Source organism: Schistocerca gregaria, chromosome 11, assembly GCF_023897955.1.
Source record: "Schistocerca gregaria isolate iqSchGreg1 chromosome 11, iqSchGreg1.2, whole genome shotgun sequence".
NCBI lineage: Eukaryota > Metazoa > Arthropoda > Insecta > Orthoptera > Acrididae > Schistocerca > Schistocerca gregaria.
In genome coordinates, this window is record NC_064930.1 from 94,989,155 (window position 1) to 95,008,531 (window position 19,377).

General features: G+C 44.9%; 1 protein-coding gene across 1 annotated transcript; it reads left to right on the forward strand.

Annotated features, from left to right (window-relative positions):
* The first annotated feature begins 1,012 nt into the window (after nt 1-1,012).
* On the forward strand, nt 1,013-15,193 carry LOC126295044 (nucleolar and coiled-body phosphoprotein 1-like). The gene is made up of 3 exons (XM_049987293.1): nt 1,013-1,978; nt 2,645-2,917; nt 14,933-15,193. The coding sequence occupies exons 1-3, from the start codon at nt 1,013-1,015 to the stop codon at nt 15,191-15,193; spliced, it is 1,500 nt and encodes a 499-aa protein (XP_049843250.1).
* The last annotated feature ends 4,184 nt before the right edge of the window (nt 15,194-19,377 follow it).

A 19,377-nucleotide genomic window follows, 5' to 3' on the forward strand; every position in this document is an offset into this window, starting at 1 on the left:
AAGGTCCACTGGAGGAAAATTATTTCCAACTGGAAAGCATCCTTTGCTGGAACTCGCTGCACATCGATGCCAAAGGATCAGTTTCCTCGCCTTCTAAAAAATTTGTGAAACGACCTTCTTAGCTCTGGCTCTCACGTCAACTTGCAGAGTGGTTTTCGTAAGTCTGGATTGTGTCCTTGTAGGGAAGCAGCCTACTCACGCCTTATAAAATTCACATCAGTCTTTCCATTGTGTGCCAGCCAGTCCACTATAACTAGCTCTGACGTCATAAATATTGCGCAATACTTTAAAATGATGTAAATAACCTGAAACGTTTCTAGCATGTCAGGAGTAATACAAAATCAATGTGTGTTGGATATCAGTTCAATAACTTTAACCATTTTCGAAATTTGGATGTTTTTTCTGTAAAAATCATTGGCGCAACAGAGAGAGCTAGAAACTTAAAAAATTATATTTAGATTTCTTTTGCATAATAATTTAGTAGAAACAGTATTCTGGATCTCACAAATTAAAATTTTAGTTGAAATTCATGATTTTCTGGTTTTTGTCTTAGAAATTAAGGAAGCAAGATAGATTAAGTAGGCGAATAAATAAAGCTAGGATGTTTAAATTTAAGTAGAAGGGAGATCCGCTATAATCATAAACATGTGAGAAGTTTCGACGGAATAACTATAGAACTATAGCGATAGCGTATCTCCAAAGGGCAAGTTCCGAGATCGTCTACTGCGTGTAGTGTAATTAAATTAATTCTCTCGCCCAAAATATTTGACTTAGCCACGTCAGACTTTTATTATGCTTAATTACTTGTGTGCTGATTGCACAATTAAATTGAAAGCTTCACCAGACATCAACAAAGGAAGCAATGATTTATTCGATAACTTAAAAAGTGGTGCATTACTAGCCCAGCGGCTAGTCGGGACAGCAGATTTGATCAGGCGTTCCCTTAGCCGTCCGCACCGCGGCTTTATATGTAGAACGCTGCGCATGAAAGGAAGGCCCTGGGCTGCTAGAGATGCCGAACCGAGCAGACCGCTGTGAAGATGTGAAGGGTGTGGCGGATCGTCGTCCGGCAGAGCTTGCTCTGTCGGCGACCCCATCCGGCCCCCCAACGGCAACAACCCGGCAGATGGACATGGACCACGAGTCGGACAGCTCTACGGACCGGCGCAGTCGTTATGCGACCTCAGCCACGGCTGAGGCAGCGAGTGGTTCGGCGGACGGCTTGTCGGCGGGGCCTGCCCCGTCGGCGGCCGCTAACCGCCGGCCACCTACGACTGTCCGGCCCAGCAGGAACGGAGATACGCAGAGGAGCCGACGGGCACTTTCGGCGGATGGGGGCTTGCCCCTGCACGCCTACGCCCGCGTACTTGACGTTGGCGGCCCGTCGGCGTCGTCCTGCGCTACCAAGGAAAACAGCAGCGCGGCCACAGTGCTGGCCGTTCAGCAACCGAGGGCCGAAACGGATGCTTCGGCAACTGTTCCGGAGCAAACCAAGTCACTGGCGCCAGTGGCTTCAATGGATGCAGCGCATACGCCGGAGGCAGAAAGGCAGCTTGCCTTCCTGATGGGACTCATCCCAGGCACAAAACCGGCAGCTGAAACCATGGAGGTGGAAAAGCACTCGCGCAAGCGGCCTGCCGACGCGAGTGCTGCCACCACCTGCAAGAGGTCTGCCACTAGCTCGAACAGCAGCGCACCCACGCTCCGCACACAGCGGAAAGCATCGAGGAAGGGTAACAAGACCCTTCCCCCGACCGCTGACGATGAGGGCTTCACACAGCCCTCCCGCAAGCACACAGCCAGAGCTGTCGTGCTCGCCCAACAGTCGGCCATCAACACCGGCAACCGGTACTCCGGCCTCTCAAATGACGCTGGAGAGCCCATGGAGAGCCAACAGCAGAGGAAGTCGCCCCCACCGCCCCCTGTGGTCATCAAGTGGACCGGCGGCTTCAAAGAGTTCCGAGAGAAAATCAAAGCGGTTGTTAAGGGGAACGTGACGTTTCGAGTCGCAGGGCGCGACTTACATCGCGTTATCACCAAAACAGCTGAAGACTACCGTGGGGTCATGGACCTCACCGAAAAGGAGGGGCTTCACAGCTTCACCTACTCCTCGGAGCCGGTGAAGACGCTGAAGGTCGTCTTTCGCAAGCTCCCGTTCAGCATGGACCCAGGGTACCTGCGGGAGCTGCTTGAAGATCTGGGCTTTCCCATCCGCGCCACAGCGCGCATGAAGTCGCCCAGGGACCACTCCGACATGCCGCTGTTTATGGCGGTTCTCGATGACACCATCGAGAACCGCAAAATCTTCCAGCTGACGCACGTGGCCGACGTCGGCGTCACCGTGGAGAAGCTACGCAGGAGACGAGGCCCGCCGCAGTGCTTCAACTGCCAGGCCCTCGACCACGTAGCGAAGTACTGTAAGATGCCTCCTCGCTGCGTCAAATGCGCGGGGGACCACGCCACTAAAGATTGTAAGATTCCGAGAAAGGACGCGCCCACTTGCTGCCATTGCGGCGAGAAACACGTGGCGTGCTACCGCGGCTGCACTGCCTTCCGGCGTGCCACCGCAAAACAACGAGGACAACCGGCGCACTCCGCGCGGGTGCAGTCCGGGAGAAGTTACGCAAACGCTGCCACTGACAAGGCACCCGCCAAGTCAACTGAGCAGCGTCCTGCCGACGCCGCCGTCGAACGGGGGCGTGGCAACCAGTCCGAGCCTGCTCCAGAGGCGGTAGTCGCTCACGGGCGCGGACCGCCGAGAGAGCAGCCTGCAACAGCGAGGGGCGGCCGCCGGCGCGGTCGGCGGAGGGAGCGTCCTGCCCGCGAGACGCCAGCTCCACAGCCTGCTGTTCGAGACCAGGCAGCGGCACCACCCCCAGGCACTGACAGGACTTCTGCAGCGAGTGTCGCGGAAGAAGTCAGGGCCATGAGGGAGGACTTCAAGCTGTTCCTGACACAACTTCCGCAGATGATTGCGTCTGCAGTGCAGTCGGCCGTTCAGGCCATCACCACACCAGCTGTCCCCACACCCAAACATGGATAGGCACATCCAGGGCCTAACCGTTTGTGTGTGGAATGCGAACAGCATCAGAACCCAAGCGGGAGAATTCCGCCAGTTCCTGCGTGATGAGCACGTGGACGTTTGCCTCGTCACCGAGACCTGGCTGAAGCCAGGCGTGGACGTGAGGGCTGCAAATTTCCGCTGCTACCGCACGGACCGGGCAACCCATGGAGGCGGAACGGCGGTGTACGTCAAAACGTCGTTGCGCCATCACCAGGTTCTACTCCCAGAGACGCCGACTCTGGAAACCACGGGCGTCGTCGTCTGCACTTCCGCAGGCCACGTCACGTTCGTGGCAGCGTACCGACAACCGTCGGGACACCTGCAATCCAGGGACATCGAGACGCTGCTGTCGATGCGCGGGCACCTCTTCATCGGCGGCGATCTCAATGCTAAACACCCGGAGTGGAACTCCAGGGTCACCACCATCAGCGGCAGACGACTACTCCGGGTCGCAAACCTCCACGACGCCATAGTGCTGGGTCCCTTCGACCCCACGCACTACCCGAAGCGTGGCCGTCCCGATGTTCTAGACATCGCGATCGTGAAAGGGGCAGCTCACAACGCGATCGCGACCACGCGCTGTGCCCTGTCCTCAGATCACCTGCCAGTGATCTTTGACATGGACACAGACGGGATGGCCCCACCTGAGCACCGCAGCGCCCGCCTCAACACCAATTGGGCGCACTTCCAACAGCACCTAGCAGAGACGGTCACCGCCACACCCGATCCGGACGTGGAGGGGGTGGACGCCGCGCTAGCTGCGTTCACCCACTACACACTCGCGGCGGCAGATGCGGCGGCGCCACAGCGACCAAGGAAGCCGATGGATAAATCCAAGCAGCTTCCGCCGGATATCTTGATGTCCATCCGTGAGAAGAACCGGGTCTTCCGTGAGTGGCAGATCACGAGAAGCCCCGCCACCAAACGCCTGCTAAATCGCCTGCGCCGCGAGATATCGGCGGCCGTCAGCCACCACCGAAATCGGGACTGGGCTGGCAAAATAGCCACGCTCAGAATCGATGACGGAAGCGCATGGGCCGTAACTAAGAGCTTCCTGAGAAAGGGCCAACGCATCCCGCCGCTGCAAGTTGGCAGAGACGTCGTCGCGGAACCAGATGCCAAGGCGAGCGTCCTTGCGGACGCCTTCGCGGAAAACTTTACACCGGTGGACGACGTCGTCGATGACGACATGATCCGCGAGGTGGACGAGCGCCTCCCACTGTACCTGACCCAGCAGGAAGAGGACGACATCCTCACAGAGACAACAGAAGAAGAGGTCCAACATCACCTCAACTTCCTGCAGCCCAGGAAGGCAGGGGGATGTGACAAGATGGGTAACGCACTGCTGAAGAAGCTGCCGCCGGAAGCAGTGCGTGTCGTCACAGCGATATTCAACGCCATCCTTCGCACTGGCGTCTACCCTGCTGCGTGGAAACACGCAGAGGTGGTCGCCATCCCGAAGGCTGGCAAAGATCCTAGGCTGGCGCAAAGCTATCGCCCAATAAGCCTCCTGCCTTCCCTCTCGAAAACCTTCGAGAGGATTTACTCGATCCGACTGCAGCGCCACGTCAGTGAAGAAGGCCTGCTTCCTGACGAGCAGTTCGGATTCCGCCGCGGTCATGCTACGCAGCATCAGCTACTACGACTGGTGGAGCAGGCAATGGGGGCCCTGGAACATCGCGAGTACCTCGGGGCGGTTTTCCTTGATGTTTCTAGGGCCTTCGATAGCGTGTGGCACGACGGCCTCCTGTACAAGCTGCTGGTACAGGGGGTTCCTGTGTCGCACGTCCGCCTTCTCCAGTCGTACCTGCGCGGGCGCACCTTCCATGTGCGCGCTGACGGTGGCGTGTCAACGGCGCGCCACATCCGAGCAGGAGTACCGCAGGGGTCCGTGCTTGGCCCACTGCTGTACTCTCTGTACACCGCCGACGTGCCAAAGACGACGCCGAGGGTGCACCTGGCGCTCTACGCGGACGACACCGCCATCTACACTCGCAGCAAGGACGCGCAGCTAATGCGCCGCCGGCTGCAGCTCTCCTGCAACGAGATTGGAGCCTGGGCCACCAAATGGCGGCTCAAGTTCAACGCCGGGAAAAGCCAGGCGGTGATATTCACGCACCGCCGCATTCCCGACGCGCTGCTGCAAGTGCGGATCATGGGAGGCCCCATCCCGTGGTCGCGCACAGGAAAATACCTCGGCGTCACCCTCGATCGACGCCTGACGTGGGGTCCACACATCCGGGAGCTGAGGGGCCGAGCGCTCGGCAGGTTGCGCCTGCTGTACCCGCTCCTCAACCCAACGACGACACTGCCCCCCCACTGCGGCCTCTCGCTGTACCTAGCACTCATCAGGCCAGTGCTAGAGTACGCGGCCGTGGTGTGGGGAAACGCGGCAGAAATGCACATCCAGACGCTGCAGCGTGTGCAGAATAAAGCCCTTCGGCTGGCTCTACACCTGCCGAGGGACTACGGCACACGCAGGCTGCACGACGCCGCTGGAGTCCAGATGTTGGAGCGCCGCTTCCGCGCGCTCGCTACACCATTTTATGAGTTGACGAGGACCTCCGAAAACCCGCTGGTCAGGGGGCTGGGAAACCAACCCCACTGGCGCCCAGCGACCAGATGGCCAGACCTGCTGCTGGAGTAATCCAAGCAGCAAGAGAAGAAAAATTACGAAGCGTGAAGACGTGAAGACGAACAAAACGTGAGGACCACAACGACAAATTGCGATCTCTGACGCAGGAACAGCAGGCCCTGCTTAACCTGCCCAAAACGTGCAGTGAATGCACGAGTTGTCACGCACGACGACGACGATGAAAGGAAGGCCCCAGTTCTCTCCAGATGCTGATTAGCGCACCACCTGTGCCGGGAAGTCGCGTCGCGCCGGTATCGTTGATATAAACAGTCTTGGATGCAGTAATAAGTTACTCGGGATACGTAACTATTACATCGTTTTCGAGTGAACTGTTAATTTTGGGATGACGTTAATGATCTATCTTTAGTTTGTGTATGTCGTATTTTTACGTGCCGCCGCAGGACAGACATTCTACCATTATTAGCGTGGCGTTTGATGAACATTATCATCAAATTATGGCGAGCATTCACTTAAACATTTAATTTGAACAGTTATAGTTACATCAGTGCATTAGACTCTGAACTGCTCTGGTAGTTGGATTGCGTGGATTCTTTTAGTCTGTGACTTTCAGAATATAGTGAACATTTTAGAGAGATTGGTTTTTGATTATGAATCCCAGACAATATCCTAATTCATCAGAGCTACAAGCTATAGCTATAAGTGTATTTCTCAGATGAAGTAGGCACTAGGAATACTAATTACAGGCTTCACGTTTTGCTAATCACTTTCTGTTTGCCAATATTGTAGTTAGAGAGCCAGTGTTGAGAACGGCAAACAACAGCATTAAATAAATAATAGGAACATTAAACAATTATTCCACCGCTGTCCCACATCCTTCCAACAGGGAACAAGTCCTCAAGAGACTGCCATCACAAGGGATGTCAGTTGAGGAAACTGCAGCTCTAGGAGACACTTTCTTGGAGAAAATTGAGAAGTGAGGAGAAGAGCTTACAAACCCCTTCAAACAAAAAGGCGAAAGACACCGACTGTTCCACCAGGCAAAAGTATCTCTGCAGAAGAGGTAGAAGAATCTGTACCATCTACATCGAAGGCAAGCCAGTCCAAGCTGAGAGCAGGTAAGCAAGAAGAAGTGACAGATAACTCCGACTCTGATGGAGAAGATGTGTGTCCCTCCAAGATACAGATGACAGCCTAGGATCAGAAGATTTCAGTGATGTATTCACCAGTACCATCGCTATCCACGAAGGAAGCAGAATACTGGTACCTGAGGTGTCTCACCTAGAAATCGAAGATTTAAATGTAGGACAGTTCGTAATTGTGAATTTTGAGGTGGGGGGGTCTCTATCAAGGAAAAATAACTGAAATGGTAAGCGACTGTGAAATTCGTGTCAATGCAAGATTAAATCTGGTGCTCGTTGGAAGTGGCCTAAAAAGCCTGATGATATTGTCTACAACATACATGAGGTTCTTCAAACCATTAATACTCCTCAACGGTTAAGCCGTCGAGAGATTTTTACCATTCCTGAGCTAGCAATTTATTCAGGCGATGTTTAGATCCTTTAAATGTTTTATGTTGACGGCTATACAGGGTTTCGAAACAGTGATTCATTAAGATTTTGCATGTGTTTTTACAAATGTGTCATTGTATCTGTATTTTTCATCTTTAATTGAGATTTTGACGGCCATAGCAAACGTGTTAGGAGGTAATGCTATACAGGTGAGCCGCAGATAAATGCTATAAGTATCTGCTACTATTTTCTTCTTGGTATGGCACAACAGTGAAATAAAATGTAATTTGCAGTCCACGTGATCCTGCCGAGTGGAAAGTAATAGAAGATGGGTTCCACAGCCTCTGGCAATTCCCGCATTGCAGTGGAGCACTTGATGGGAAACATTTCACTTCAAGTTTAGGCCTCTGCGCTCTGATGGTTCATCATTCAGAAACTACAAAGGTCACAACAGCATAGTTCTTTTAGCTGTAGTAGATGCTAATTATAAATTTTTATTTGTGACATCGGCAGAAATGGGAGAATGAATGATGGTGTAATATTCAGAGAGAGTGCCTTGTTCATGAAACTCACGGATGGTTCATTAAATTTTCCACCAACGTGTCCACTCCCAGGAATTGACATCTGTGTTCCCTACATGTTTTTGGCAGATGATGTTTTTGCGTTAAAGGAGAATTCAATGAAACCATATCTTGAATGTGACATGAGACCTGAAAAAAGAATTTTTAACTACAGAATTTGTAGAGCACGTACAGTTGTGGAAAATGCCTTTGGCATAATGTCAAACAAATTCAGAACTTTGCTGCACACAAATTATTCCACTATCTGTTTCCAAGGTAGAGCTCATTACAAAAGTGTGTTGCTTGCTACATAATTTTGTACTTACCAGAAACTCTCAAGGATATATCCCTCCCAATGTAGATGAATTACCATGTCTTCCTCGCATTGCTGCTCAGGGTGCAAATCATAGCCAATGCAAGAGAAGTGAGACAACATCTGACATGCTACTTCAGTACTGTTGGCAGAGTTCCATGGCAGGAAAGATATGTTCAGGACGGTAACAGATAATGGTTAGGTATGTTTGTGAAACACTATCTTAAGCCCGTCTCACACGGAGCAAGATTCGCTGTAAGTTTCCTTGCTGACTCGCGCGACGTCTACCTTGCGGGCTACCTTGCTGCGAACCTTGTAAGATTTCCAGTATAGGTCCGGTGCTATATTTCTTGTAAGGTTCCTTGCGTGCTACCTGCGTTGGCCAATCATGAGACGTTACGTTTGTTACGTCAGACGCGCAAAGCTTGGGCGGGAAGCCTTTGTTGTGCGGTAGGAAGTTCTTATAATTATTTAATAATTGCACCGCAGTGGTCCAAGGAAGCGATTGAAGCATTGATATGTACTTATAGGGAAGAACAGTGCCTGTACGTCGTGAAAAGCGCAAACTTATTTATAATAACACTTGCGTGCAGAAACGCTCTAAAGAGTTGCAAGTGCCGTGTGTCTGGTTCGACCATATACGACGAGCTAGGAGTGCTATAGCAAAATGCACAATTTACGTACTCAATTTAAAGTGGAGTACGCCAAAGTAAAATCATCGAAAAGCGGTGGCGCTGGGATGAACGACGTAAGTACAAAACTATGAATTTTGTATTGAATGTAGAAACCTACTACTTGCAAAAACCGGACACATTTAAGATTATTTCCTGGAAATATCACACTGAATATTCACCAGATTTTTGAAAGCACATAATCTTGAATGGTAAAGGATTATGATATAGCTTTCCCACGTACATTTTTCTATGTCAATTTGAACTAACAATTTTTCAGATATAAAAACCATCTTTGTGGTATTATAATAAGTTACTGTTTTTGGCGGATCATTGCTTGCCAAGAAAAAGCAAATCCATAGGTCTGACTCAGCATTCCATGACTGAGGACAATGAAAGTGAAGAGGTAAGTTAATATTTAGTTAAGACAAAAACTGACTTCCATGGGTGTTCAATATAGAGATTTATTTACGGCAATTTTGGCAATGAGAAATAATATAGCTGATCTTCAGAAACTGTTTTGTAGCCTAATCATTTCCGTACTGAACAAAATAAATTTACAAATAAACTGCTAAATAACACAAGACTTACATTTCTGGCAACCAATTGATTTCAGAAACAGTACATATCCACGAACTTTGGATTATATAATAATTTAAATACGCAATCATTACATTATGGAAAATAGTGTCCGGACATCACGAGAAACTGTGCCGTTCAAAGTAAAATAGAGCTCTCAAATAAAACAGAACACTCAGGTCCACAAACTTATTTTTCCGTTTTTCTCAAAATCAACATGCACGGCGTAATGCTGTTTCTGCAGTCAGTAATTCATATATCTACACAGGGTGGTCCATTGATAGTGACCGGGCCAAATATTTCACGAAATAAGCATCAAACGAAAAAACTACGAAGAACGAAACTCGTCTAGCTTGAAGGGGGAAACCAGATGTTATGGCTGCCCCTCTAGACGGCGCTGACATAGGTCAAACGGATATCAATTGCATTTTTTTAAAAAAATAGGAACTCCCATTTTTATTACATATATTAATGTTTTAGTTGGACCACTTTTTTCGCTTTGTGATAGATGGCGCTGTAATAGTCACAAACGTATAAGTACGCGGGTATCACGTAACATTCCGCCAGTGCGAACGGTATTTGCTTCGTGATACATTACCCGTGTCAAAATGGACCGTTTACCAATTGCGGAAAAAGTCGATATCGTGTTAATGTGTGGCTATTGCGATCAAAATGCCCAACGCGCGTGTGCTATGTATGCTGCTCGGTATCCTGGAAGACATCGTCCAAGTCTCCGGACCGTTCGCCGGATAGTTACGTTGTTTAAGGAAACAGGAAGTGTTCAGCCACATGTGAAACGTCAACCACGACCTGTAACAAATGATGATGCCCAAGTAGGTGTTTTAACTGCTCTCGCAGCTAATCCGCACATCAGTAGCAGACAAATTGCGCGAGAATCGGGAATCTCAAAAACGTCGGTATTGAGAATTCTACATCAACATCGATTGCACCCGTAAAACATTTCTATGCACCAGGAATTGCATGACGACGACTTTGAACGTCGTGTACAGTTCTGCCACTGGGCACAAGAGAAATTACGAGACGATGACAGATTTTTTGCACGCGTTCTATTTAGCGACGAAGCGGAGGAAGGATAATTGGCCCCAATTTCATCGATGGCAATCTAAATGGTGCAATGTATGCTCACTTCCTACGTAATGTTCTACCGCTGTTCCTACAAGATGTTTTACTCCATGATACAATGGCGATGTACTTCCAACATGATGGATGTTAGGCACATAGCTCGCGTGCGGTTGATGCGGTTTTGAATAGCACATTTCATAGCAGGCGGATTGGTCGTTGAAGCACCATACCATGGCCCGCACTTCACCGGATCTGACGTCCCCGGATTTCTTTCTGTGGGGAAAGTTGAAGGATGTTCGCTATCGTGATACACTGACAACGCCTGACAACATGCGTCAGCGCACTGTCAATGCATTTGCGAACATTACGGAAGGCGAACTACTCGCTGTTGAGAGGAATGTCGTTACACGTATTGCCAAATGCATTGAGGTTGGAGGACATCATTTTGAGCATTTATTGCATTAATGTGGTATTAACAGTTAATCAATACGGACGGGTAAAATTCGTTGAAACGATAACGCGACGAATAACGCCAATTTGGTGATTTTTCAGGAAATAACGCGAATTCTACAGTTTTTAAGGAAGTAACGCAAAATCAGCGTTTTTTCAACAAAATTGCTCAGTGTCTTCGTAAATCTAATGATGTCAGTTGTAACGGTATTTTGGCTACCGCGGCTCCGCCAGAGCAAAGATGTGATTTACGAACGCGCATGCAGAACAGCGCTGCGCCAGCAACAGATTTTTATGTTTGTTTTTTCTTTTTTCTTTCTTTTTTTTACTTTTGCGTAGGTGCTTGTTTTAACAATTAGTTTATTACTCTCTTTGTTTTCATACGTTCAAGACGTATTTTTCGGCGCTGTATTAAACAATGATTTTAAGTGGAAATTAAAACTATATTACAAGACGAAGTTATTTCAGTAGTGATTCGCAATGGTTATCGCCAAATTTATAAATTAATCCTGACAGCGACAACTTAAAGAAATTTTCATCAGACGGAGAACAAGAGGACGAGCGAACAATGAAAGCAGGTCATCCTACAAGAAAATTAAGAAGCAGTCCAGACGCAGCCACGAAGACTATATTATAATAAATACTTCGTTTCTAACAGAATTCTAAGGTAAATTTCAACTTATTTCTGATGCTATTTCCTTACTGTCGCTTTTTGTAGTGTTGGCGACCCGGCCTGCCATTCACGGTCAAATTACAGCACTATCTCAATCACCAATAAGTAAATACGGAGTCCGCCTTATTCCATCAAAATTCAAAACCCAATCAGATTTTCTACTTTCTATTTTCACGGCAGAACCCCGAGGAAAGGGAACACTGCACAGTGGCGTATTTAATGTTGAAATGTTCCTTGTTCAACTGTCGCACTACTTTTAACAGTCGTGACGTCACTAGTGGCCCTTCAACTAGACTTTTGCGAGCGCGTACGAACGATCACAGTGTGATTTTCCATTATTTCTTTCTTTTGTAGTGTATTATCGCAGTATGCCGTTTCAAAGCAATGGCGGCATGAAAATCTATCACATAAACATTATCCTGCACATTTCATGCGGTTAATAATGCAGCGACGATATAAGGCTTCAAGAAATGTGATCATTGAGACATTAGCCGATTGAGTAAGCCATAACGTAAAGGATATTTTCGTGGTTTACGATATGAATGGATGTAGGTTTGTGTCCCAGTGCATGTTAGTATGTTTTTTTTCCATCGTACTATTGTCAACACGGTCTGATATTTTGTTATGAATGTAATGCAAGTATTTGGAAGGAGGTGGGCACTAACACTGTCAACACAGTCATGAATCATTCAGCTTACGACTCTACCACTTCTTACAGTAAAAGTAAAGGAAAAAATTGGAAAGTGTAATACAGTGAGGAACAGTCACGGAGTTCTACAGCATCCACTATGGGTAAAACAGACCTAACTGGAAGGAGTTTCACTGTAAGATACCGTGAGCATATGGATGCCTTCCGGCAAAATAATTGACAAATCCACCTTTGCAACGCACCTAAAAGACCATGGTCACTCAGCCACAGCCATTACAGATAACCTACAAATACTACACACTGTGAGCAACGGAAAGAAAATGAATCTGCTCGAAGAGCTAGAAATTTATATCCACAGCTCTAACTCACCAGACCTTGTTCTCAACGAACAAATGGAACTTCCAAACAAATCCTATCTTCACATATTTCATGAAATATTCAGAAACAGAAAATAATTATCCTCTGATATAACAAAGTAACAAGAAATAACAAACTAATATTCTATAGAAATTCGATGTAGTCGCAGTCATACAACAGTTCAAGTGTCATAGTAATCTGTAACAGTCATATTGTAAGCACAAGCTGTAACTGGCATTGTACAGTGTGTAATAGCTTTCAAAATTTCATGTGTGTAACATTATTGTATCTCCTAGATGTAATTTCTCTGACAATGGTGTGGCTCAAAATAGTTCTAGCTATCATTTTTTAATTTGAAATAGCTGTGAGTTATATATATATATATATATATATATATATATATATATATATATATATATATATATATATATATATAAGCTCTCCAACAAAAATGTGGGGGGGAATCATAATGTGTATCAAGAAATGTCGCAGTCTATAATAGCTTTTTAAATTTCTATTTATGCTACACCCTTGCACTTACTGTGGCTAAGTTCGTTGACAATAACCTACAAGTTTCTGTATGAGCAACATATTTACATTTGCTACATCTAAGTTCTTTGACCACAGCCCACATGTTTGTATGTAAACATAGTGTATTTCACGAGTGCACATCATAATAGTGTAATATGAAGCCATACTTGGTAACACTGAAATATGGACGTGAAAATGACTACAAGTGTGTAACTAAGAGGCAAAACTATCACTATAGGATAACTGTAATAATGGTGTTTCATCTTTATGTAAGTACAGATGTATTTTCATCAAATGCTCCCTTACTGTTACAATTGTCCCACTTGTATCTGTGTAGTCACCAGCAAATAATTTTTTTGTATTTATACAGTGATCTCCAAAAGTACAAACATGGACATGAATGTATAAACACCTGAAGATGGGCGCAAGCCCGAAACCTGTCGTGTGAAAATAAATAACATTTTATTGTGACTGGTAGCAGATAATTTTCCACACCTAATACAAATATGTTCTGCAATAAATGATGTTAACCTTCCCATCTGATTAGAAATCGAAGATTGAAATAAATATTTGGATGTTTGTTTCCGAATATGCGATGAGTTCCGAATGATTGGTGTGGCAGGCATTCTACAGGACTGCATTAATTTCTGCTTCGGAAAAGAACAGCTATAAATTTCATCATCTTGGGTTTCCAGCATGCTGGACAGCAACTTGAGTTAACCAGTTTGATGTAAAAAAACAGCCAAAGTTGCAAAATTCAGATACTTTTGTTTAATTGATGACCGGTTTCACGTATCAGAACCCAGTCTCAAACCATCCAAACAAAGAAAAAGGTGTACTCTGTGACAGCACACAAACCACGTTAATATTGTACATGCTTGTGTTTAAGCCATTAGTCAAGTTTACAGAGACCATAGATTGGCAGAACAACTATTTTGCGTATACTCACTGCCAACCCTTGCGAATAAACAATATTGTGCGCAATACCCATACCATTGCGGTTTCAAAGCTGAGGGCGTATTTTACTGCATGTATTAACTTACCAAACTTTTAACTAATATCGATATGATTATTTTTTAATTTCGTTGAAATAAGGTTCGTTTAAGCAGTTTTTCAATCGTTTCGAAGCTATTGCAGTACCCGCGTTCGGATACTCATTGTTACCATCTGCTTTTTTTCTTTTATTTTTACTTCTTCATTGTATTCTTATTCTAGCCGCGGCGACGAACACGTGTATTCTGTGAAAATGCCGAAGCCTACGGTAACCGTTGACGAAAGGGTGCGAGAATTTGAAACCGGTGGTTTATATTAGATATGGGTCGAACCCGTTCATTCCCGTGAACTACTTCATTCATTTCACTCTTTGCCGTGAAGCGTTCAGATGAAGCAGTTCATTGATGAAGTACGGAAGCCTGGCGAAGTTGCCCAGTTCACCGCGGCTCCGCTCGCTTCGCCTCGCTCGTACAATAAAGCTTCGTAATACTTCATAATTTTACCAACAGATGGCCGAACTATGCAGTAGCGTGCACGCAACGTTTTACGCTCTTTACAGCGCCGGAGTTAACCCTGCGACAGTCGCGCATGTACCTATGAGAGACATGACCTACTTTTTCTCTAATATTACCGCAATGAACAGTCTTAACGGTTTGCTGGCCCACGACATCTTGTGTCATACATTTCTTGTTGCTTCACAGGAATTTCAGCCTTATCCTGATACTGACAAGGTCATAAATGAGTTAGGTGTGGGAACGTGTACAGCTTGTATCTCTCAGATACAGCGCGCCAACTCGGGTAACGCTTTGTCGCCGTTAATGACTGCAGCTGTTGCATTGTTTGCAGCGTACGCCAAGTCGGCAGTTGCATTGTTGTCTTCTAAATGAAGTAACGTTTCGTTGTAGCTACGTGTACTCTCTTTCAAAATGAGTAAACGATATGATCTAGAAAATACTAAGAATTTGGAAGAAGTACATCGCCTTCTTCTCGACGACGAGGTATCCATTGATGATGATGATGATGATGATGATCTTGCAGAAACTGATTCAGAAACCGAAGATATACTCGAAACACGATCTGTAGGCTCAGACACAGATCACGAATTTGATGAAGAGGAAAATAATGAAGCGCAGGAAACTGATGAACATTACTATTTTGGTCAGTAGAAAAGACAATAAATATGCTTTCAGATGTAATAATAACGATATCTAATAATGGTGTAATGTACTTATTTTTTATTTTAGGTAAGGGTGGAACTAAACGGAGGAAAGTGCCTTGGAAAGCAACAGACACGGCCTCATAATATTCTAACCAAACTGCCTGGGGTAGTTGGAGCCGCAAAGAAAATGGTAACTGAAATTGACTGCTGGAGCCTATTGATCAGTAATGATATCCTAGATCTAATTGTGGTCAACACTAACAGGCGTATAGCTGATCTAAAAGGAAACTCTGCTCGCGAGAGTGGCTGCAAGGACACAGACGCAATCGAAATAAAAGCCTTTCTTGGCTTGTTATACCTTGCTGGTGTGTTCCGTGGTGGGCGACAGAATGTTCACGACTTCTGGACAGCAGATAACCTTGGTCTGAATATTTTTAGAATGACCATGTCCGAAAAACGTTTCCTGTTCCTAATAAGATGTGTTCGTTTCGATGATGGAGCCACAAGACAAGAACGGCGCAAGACAGACAAATTAGCAGCCGTGAGGGAAACGTTCACTGCATTCACATTACTACCTCGGTCAGAACGTCACAGTTGATGAGCAGCTACCAGCATTTCGAGGCCGGTGTGCATTTCGCCAGTTCATACCATTGAAACCATCTAATATGCCATCAAAATTTTCTGCTTCTGTGATGCCAAGCTTTATTATACTTAAAACACGGAAATATATTGTGGATTAAACCAGGACCCTTTCAGAATAACAACTTCGCCAAAGTAGTTGTTCTGAGATTTGCTGAACCAATATACGGGACGGGTAGAAACATTACAGCAGATAACTGGATCACTAGTTTGGGGTTAGTAAGAGAACTGCATAAAAGGAGACTGTCGTTTGTAGGCACAATTAGAAAAAAACAAGGACCTGCCATCGAATTTCGTAGCACCAAAAAGTAGACAGCAATATGATGGCGTATTTGGCTTTTGCAAGAATGAAACCCTTGTGTCGTATGTCCCGAAAAAAGGGAGAACTGTAGTCCTCCTTTCGAGTATGCATGTATCGTCAAGTGAGGCTTCGGAAGGTTTAGAGAAAAAACCAGCAATTATTCTACACTATAATGACACCATATCTGGAGTTCATGTAGTTGACAAACTCTGTGCAACCTACAATGTAGCTAGGTCAACAAGAAGATGGCCTATGATGATTTTTTTCCACCTGTTGAACATTGCAGGCATCAACTCAAGAGTAATTTTCTTGGGCAACAAGAATAAATACTCAAATCGGCGCGAGTACCTCAAAACTTTGGCTCTGACTCTACTGCAAGATTCTCTCAAAAGAAGAGCTCTTATTATGCCTCTACCTGATGATATAAAGTCAATGCTAGTAAAGTACAAACCTAAAGGAAAAGAGCAAGAAAACGCTGAACAATCCTTGGAATTAGAAAACAAAAAAAGAAAAAGATGCCAGTCATGCTACAGGGAGACAAGAGAGACTCGTATCAGCATGTATACATGCGGAAAATGCGGTACACATCTTTTTTTTGCAAAAGCATGCAAAGATAACTTGTGAACAATGTCTTTCTGTAGAGGGCAATCAGTAAAAAGAGACATGCTTTGATTAGTTCAATAATTTATTTGTACCTATAATAAAATCAATTTTTAAAAGAATTTCATGTACTTCTCCATTACAAAATGCCAAATATTTCTGTTACTTTGAAAGTGTAATGAGCCTGATGTTCACTTCTGTATTTTTAAAATCTGTAACAATAAAGGTAACTGCAATTTAAAACAAAAACAAAAGAAAAAGAACCTGTAAACAAACAAAAAACCACAAAATTTGTCGCATGTGTATCCACGAGATACATCGCGACAAGGGGCATCACGAAAGTTGACGCGCCTGCTGGAGGGTTAAATAGAGCATGGTCGAAGGGGACAAAGGAAAGATAAACAGAGAAGCCTGCCACATATAACGAAGTTATTACATTTAATCTTTCTCGGCATTTTCTCACGAAGCGCCCAAAAAAAAAATCTTTATCTGCCAAATGAAACCTTATTTGTTGTATTCGTTGACTGAAAACTAGGGCTACCAACGAAATGCAGTCCAATTTTATGTTCTTTTTAAAATTTAATCCAAAAATAGAATGAGTATGTTTACCACTGTCACAAAGTCTATATACTTACGTTAAATAATTATTCAGAAGTTTTCCTGTAGATTTTATTTTTGTCGAGAACAATAACTCTCCAAATTCAAAACGTAAACTGTCACCTGGTACGATTTCAAGTAAAATCCCCTTTATTTCATTCGGAAAGCAGTTTTTGTGTCTGTTCACTCTTATACAATGGCTAGCAACTCGCGATCGCGAAAAAGTAGTGAAAATTGGGGTTTGTTAGCCGAGTTAGGTGATGGGAAAGCAAAGTGCAGCTGTTGTTCTAAGTGTATTTCAGATAAAGGAGGAAATACATTTAATCTAGCGCATCATGTGTGCGAGTGCTGCATCCAACAGGGTCATTGTCTGTCAGGGGCTTAGCGCCCCCTGTTCCTGCATTTTTCGATATTTCTTGGACAAATAACTCGGACAAACCGGAACCAACAGCAGCAATTGCCAGAAGCGAACAGCAGTCGGTGCCAGAAAATAACAGTATCACTTCATTATCAGACAGCAGACATCAGTATTACGGAACATTACCTATGTATTTTGCGAAACCTCTTTCGAACAAAAGAAATCACGAGAGAGATTTCGCACTTCTGCAGACTGTTGTAAAGGATTATTTGCCCTTCAACATAGTGGAAAGCAAACATTTCCAAAGTTTTGTAGGCAAACTGAACGGTGCTTAAGAATGCCAGCTCTGAAGGCCATTTCCAATACACTACTACTACAACAGTACGCCTCGATGAAAGAAATAAAAACTTTATATGCTCCCGGTAAGTTAACAGTGTTGTGTCAATTCTGCAATTTTAGAGTTTCATGGGAGCGCACTGATTCTACAGTGAAACATGCGCAGTCCGAAAAACATAAATGCAACAAGTTGAAGCAGTCCAATTTGCCAATGAAGCGGCAGTCTACAATGAGCAGCAGCTTTAAAGCTGCAAAAAAGAAGACGAGCGGTTGTGAATATCAGGCCGAAAGAACTGTGGAAACATGTTTGAACGCCAACATTCCACTCCACAAACTGGAGAACGAAAATTTGCGGCAGTGGATGAATGAGTTCATTGAAGGTGAGCTGTGGTGTTACTTATATATGGCTACAGCCTGCCTCAAAATTATTTTGGTAAATCTTCACTTCACATGCACTTTCAATCAGTTCCCAATTGAAGTCTTTATCTTTGATAAAAATATAGGGAGGACCTGGGAAACTAGGGCAGAAATTAATTTTTTTTTAAATACTTTCAAGACTACAGAACAAAGTAACCGACATATTTCCGTTAAACTTTTTATTAATACTTAGACTTTTCCAATTTTCTCATTTTTGTATCTTATGTTAGGGGCAATCCTTAATAGGTAACAAAATAATGATGTTAAGTCTGCAACTTTAAGTTCTAATTACCACAGCTGAGGTACTTCAACAGTGTCCCCCACTCCTTCATACTTATAATGAATGAATGTATTGTAGGGCTGTACCCAACCTCAGCCCTGCATACCCTGAAATAATCAAAAACTAATTAGTGAATCTTAAATAATGGTATTAATTTAGGCATAAGAGCTGATTGTTACAAATCCACATCATCATCTTGATACCTTTAACTTGCTCAGTTGGCTGTTTATAAGCTACTGTTCTAATAACCTGGTGTTCCAATTACGCCAATTGCCCCCCTCTCCCCTATTTTGCTCTTGTACAGTATCGCATTATATTGAAGTTTCAGATAACTAACAGACTGTTCTTTTTAGGTGCTGGTAACACCTCATCTGTTAAAACAATAAGAGAGACTATTGTGCCTTCAATACAACAGCAAAGGAAAACTGAGGTAATGGAAAAATTAGCAAGGAAAGTTGTTGTTATATTAGCAGACGAGACCACTGACAGAAGAAGCTGTTGTGTTTTCGCTGTTTTGTTGAGAACTATTGAAGCTTGGAATGAGCAGAAACTTTTTGTGGCAAGTGTGAAAGTTCTCGATGCAGCAAACTCGACACAATATGCTCGTGCTATTTATGAACAAATTTGTCGACTCCTTGAAAACAATAATAGGTGATAATTTAA

What these genes read in the sequence shown, in the direction of transcription:
- LOC126295044 (XM_049987293.1), top strand. Translation starts at nt 1,013, where the DNA reads ATGCCGAACCGAGCAGACCGCTGTGAAGATGTGAAGGGTGTGGCGGAT. An exon ending in TCCGAGAGAAAATCAAAGCG is followed by an intron (nt 1,979 to 2,644) that starts GTTGTTAAGGGG and finishes GCCACTGACAAG; the next exon opens with GCACCCGCCAAGTCAACTGA. An exon ending in CAGCGAGTGTCGCGGAAGAA is followed by an intron (nt 2,918 to 14,932) that starts GTCAGGGCCATG and finishes GTTTCGTTGTAG; the next exon opens with CTACGTGTACTCTCTTTCAA.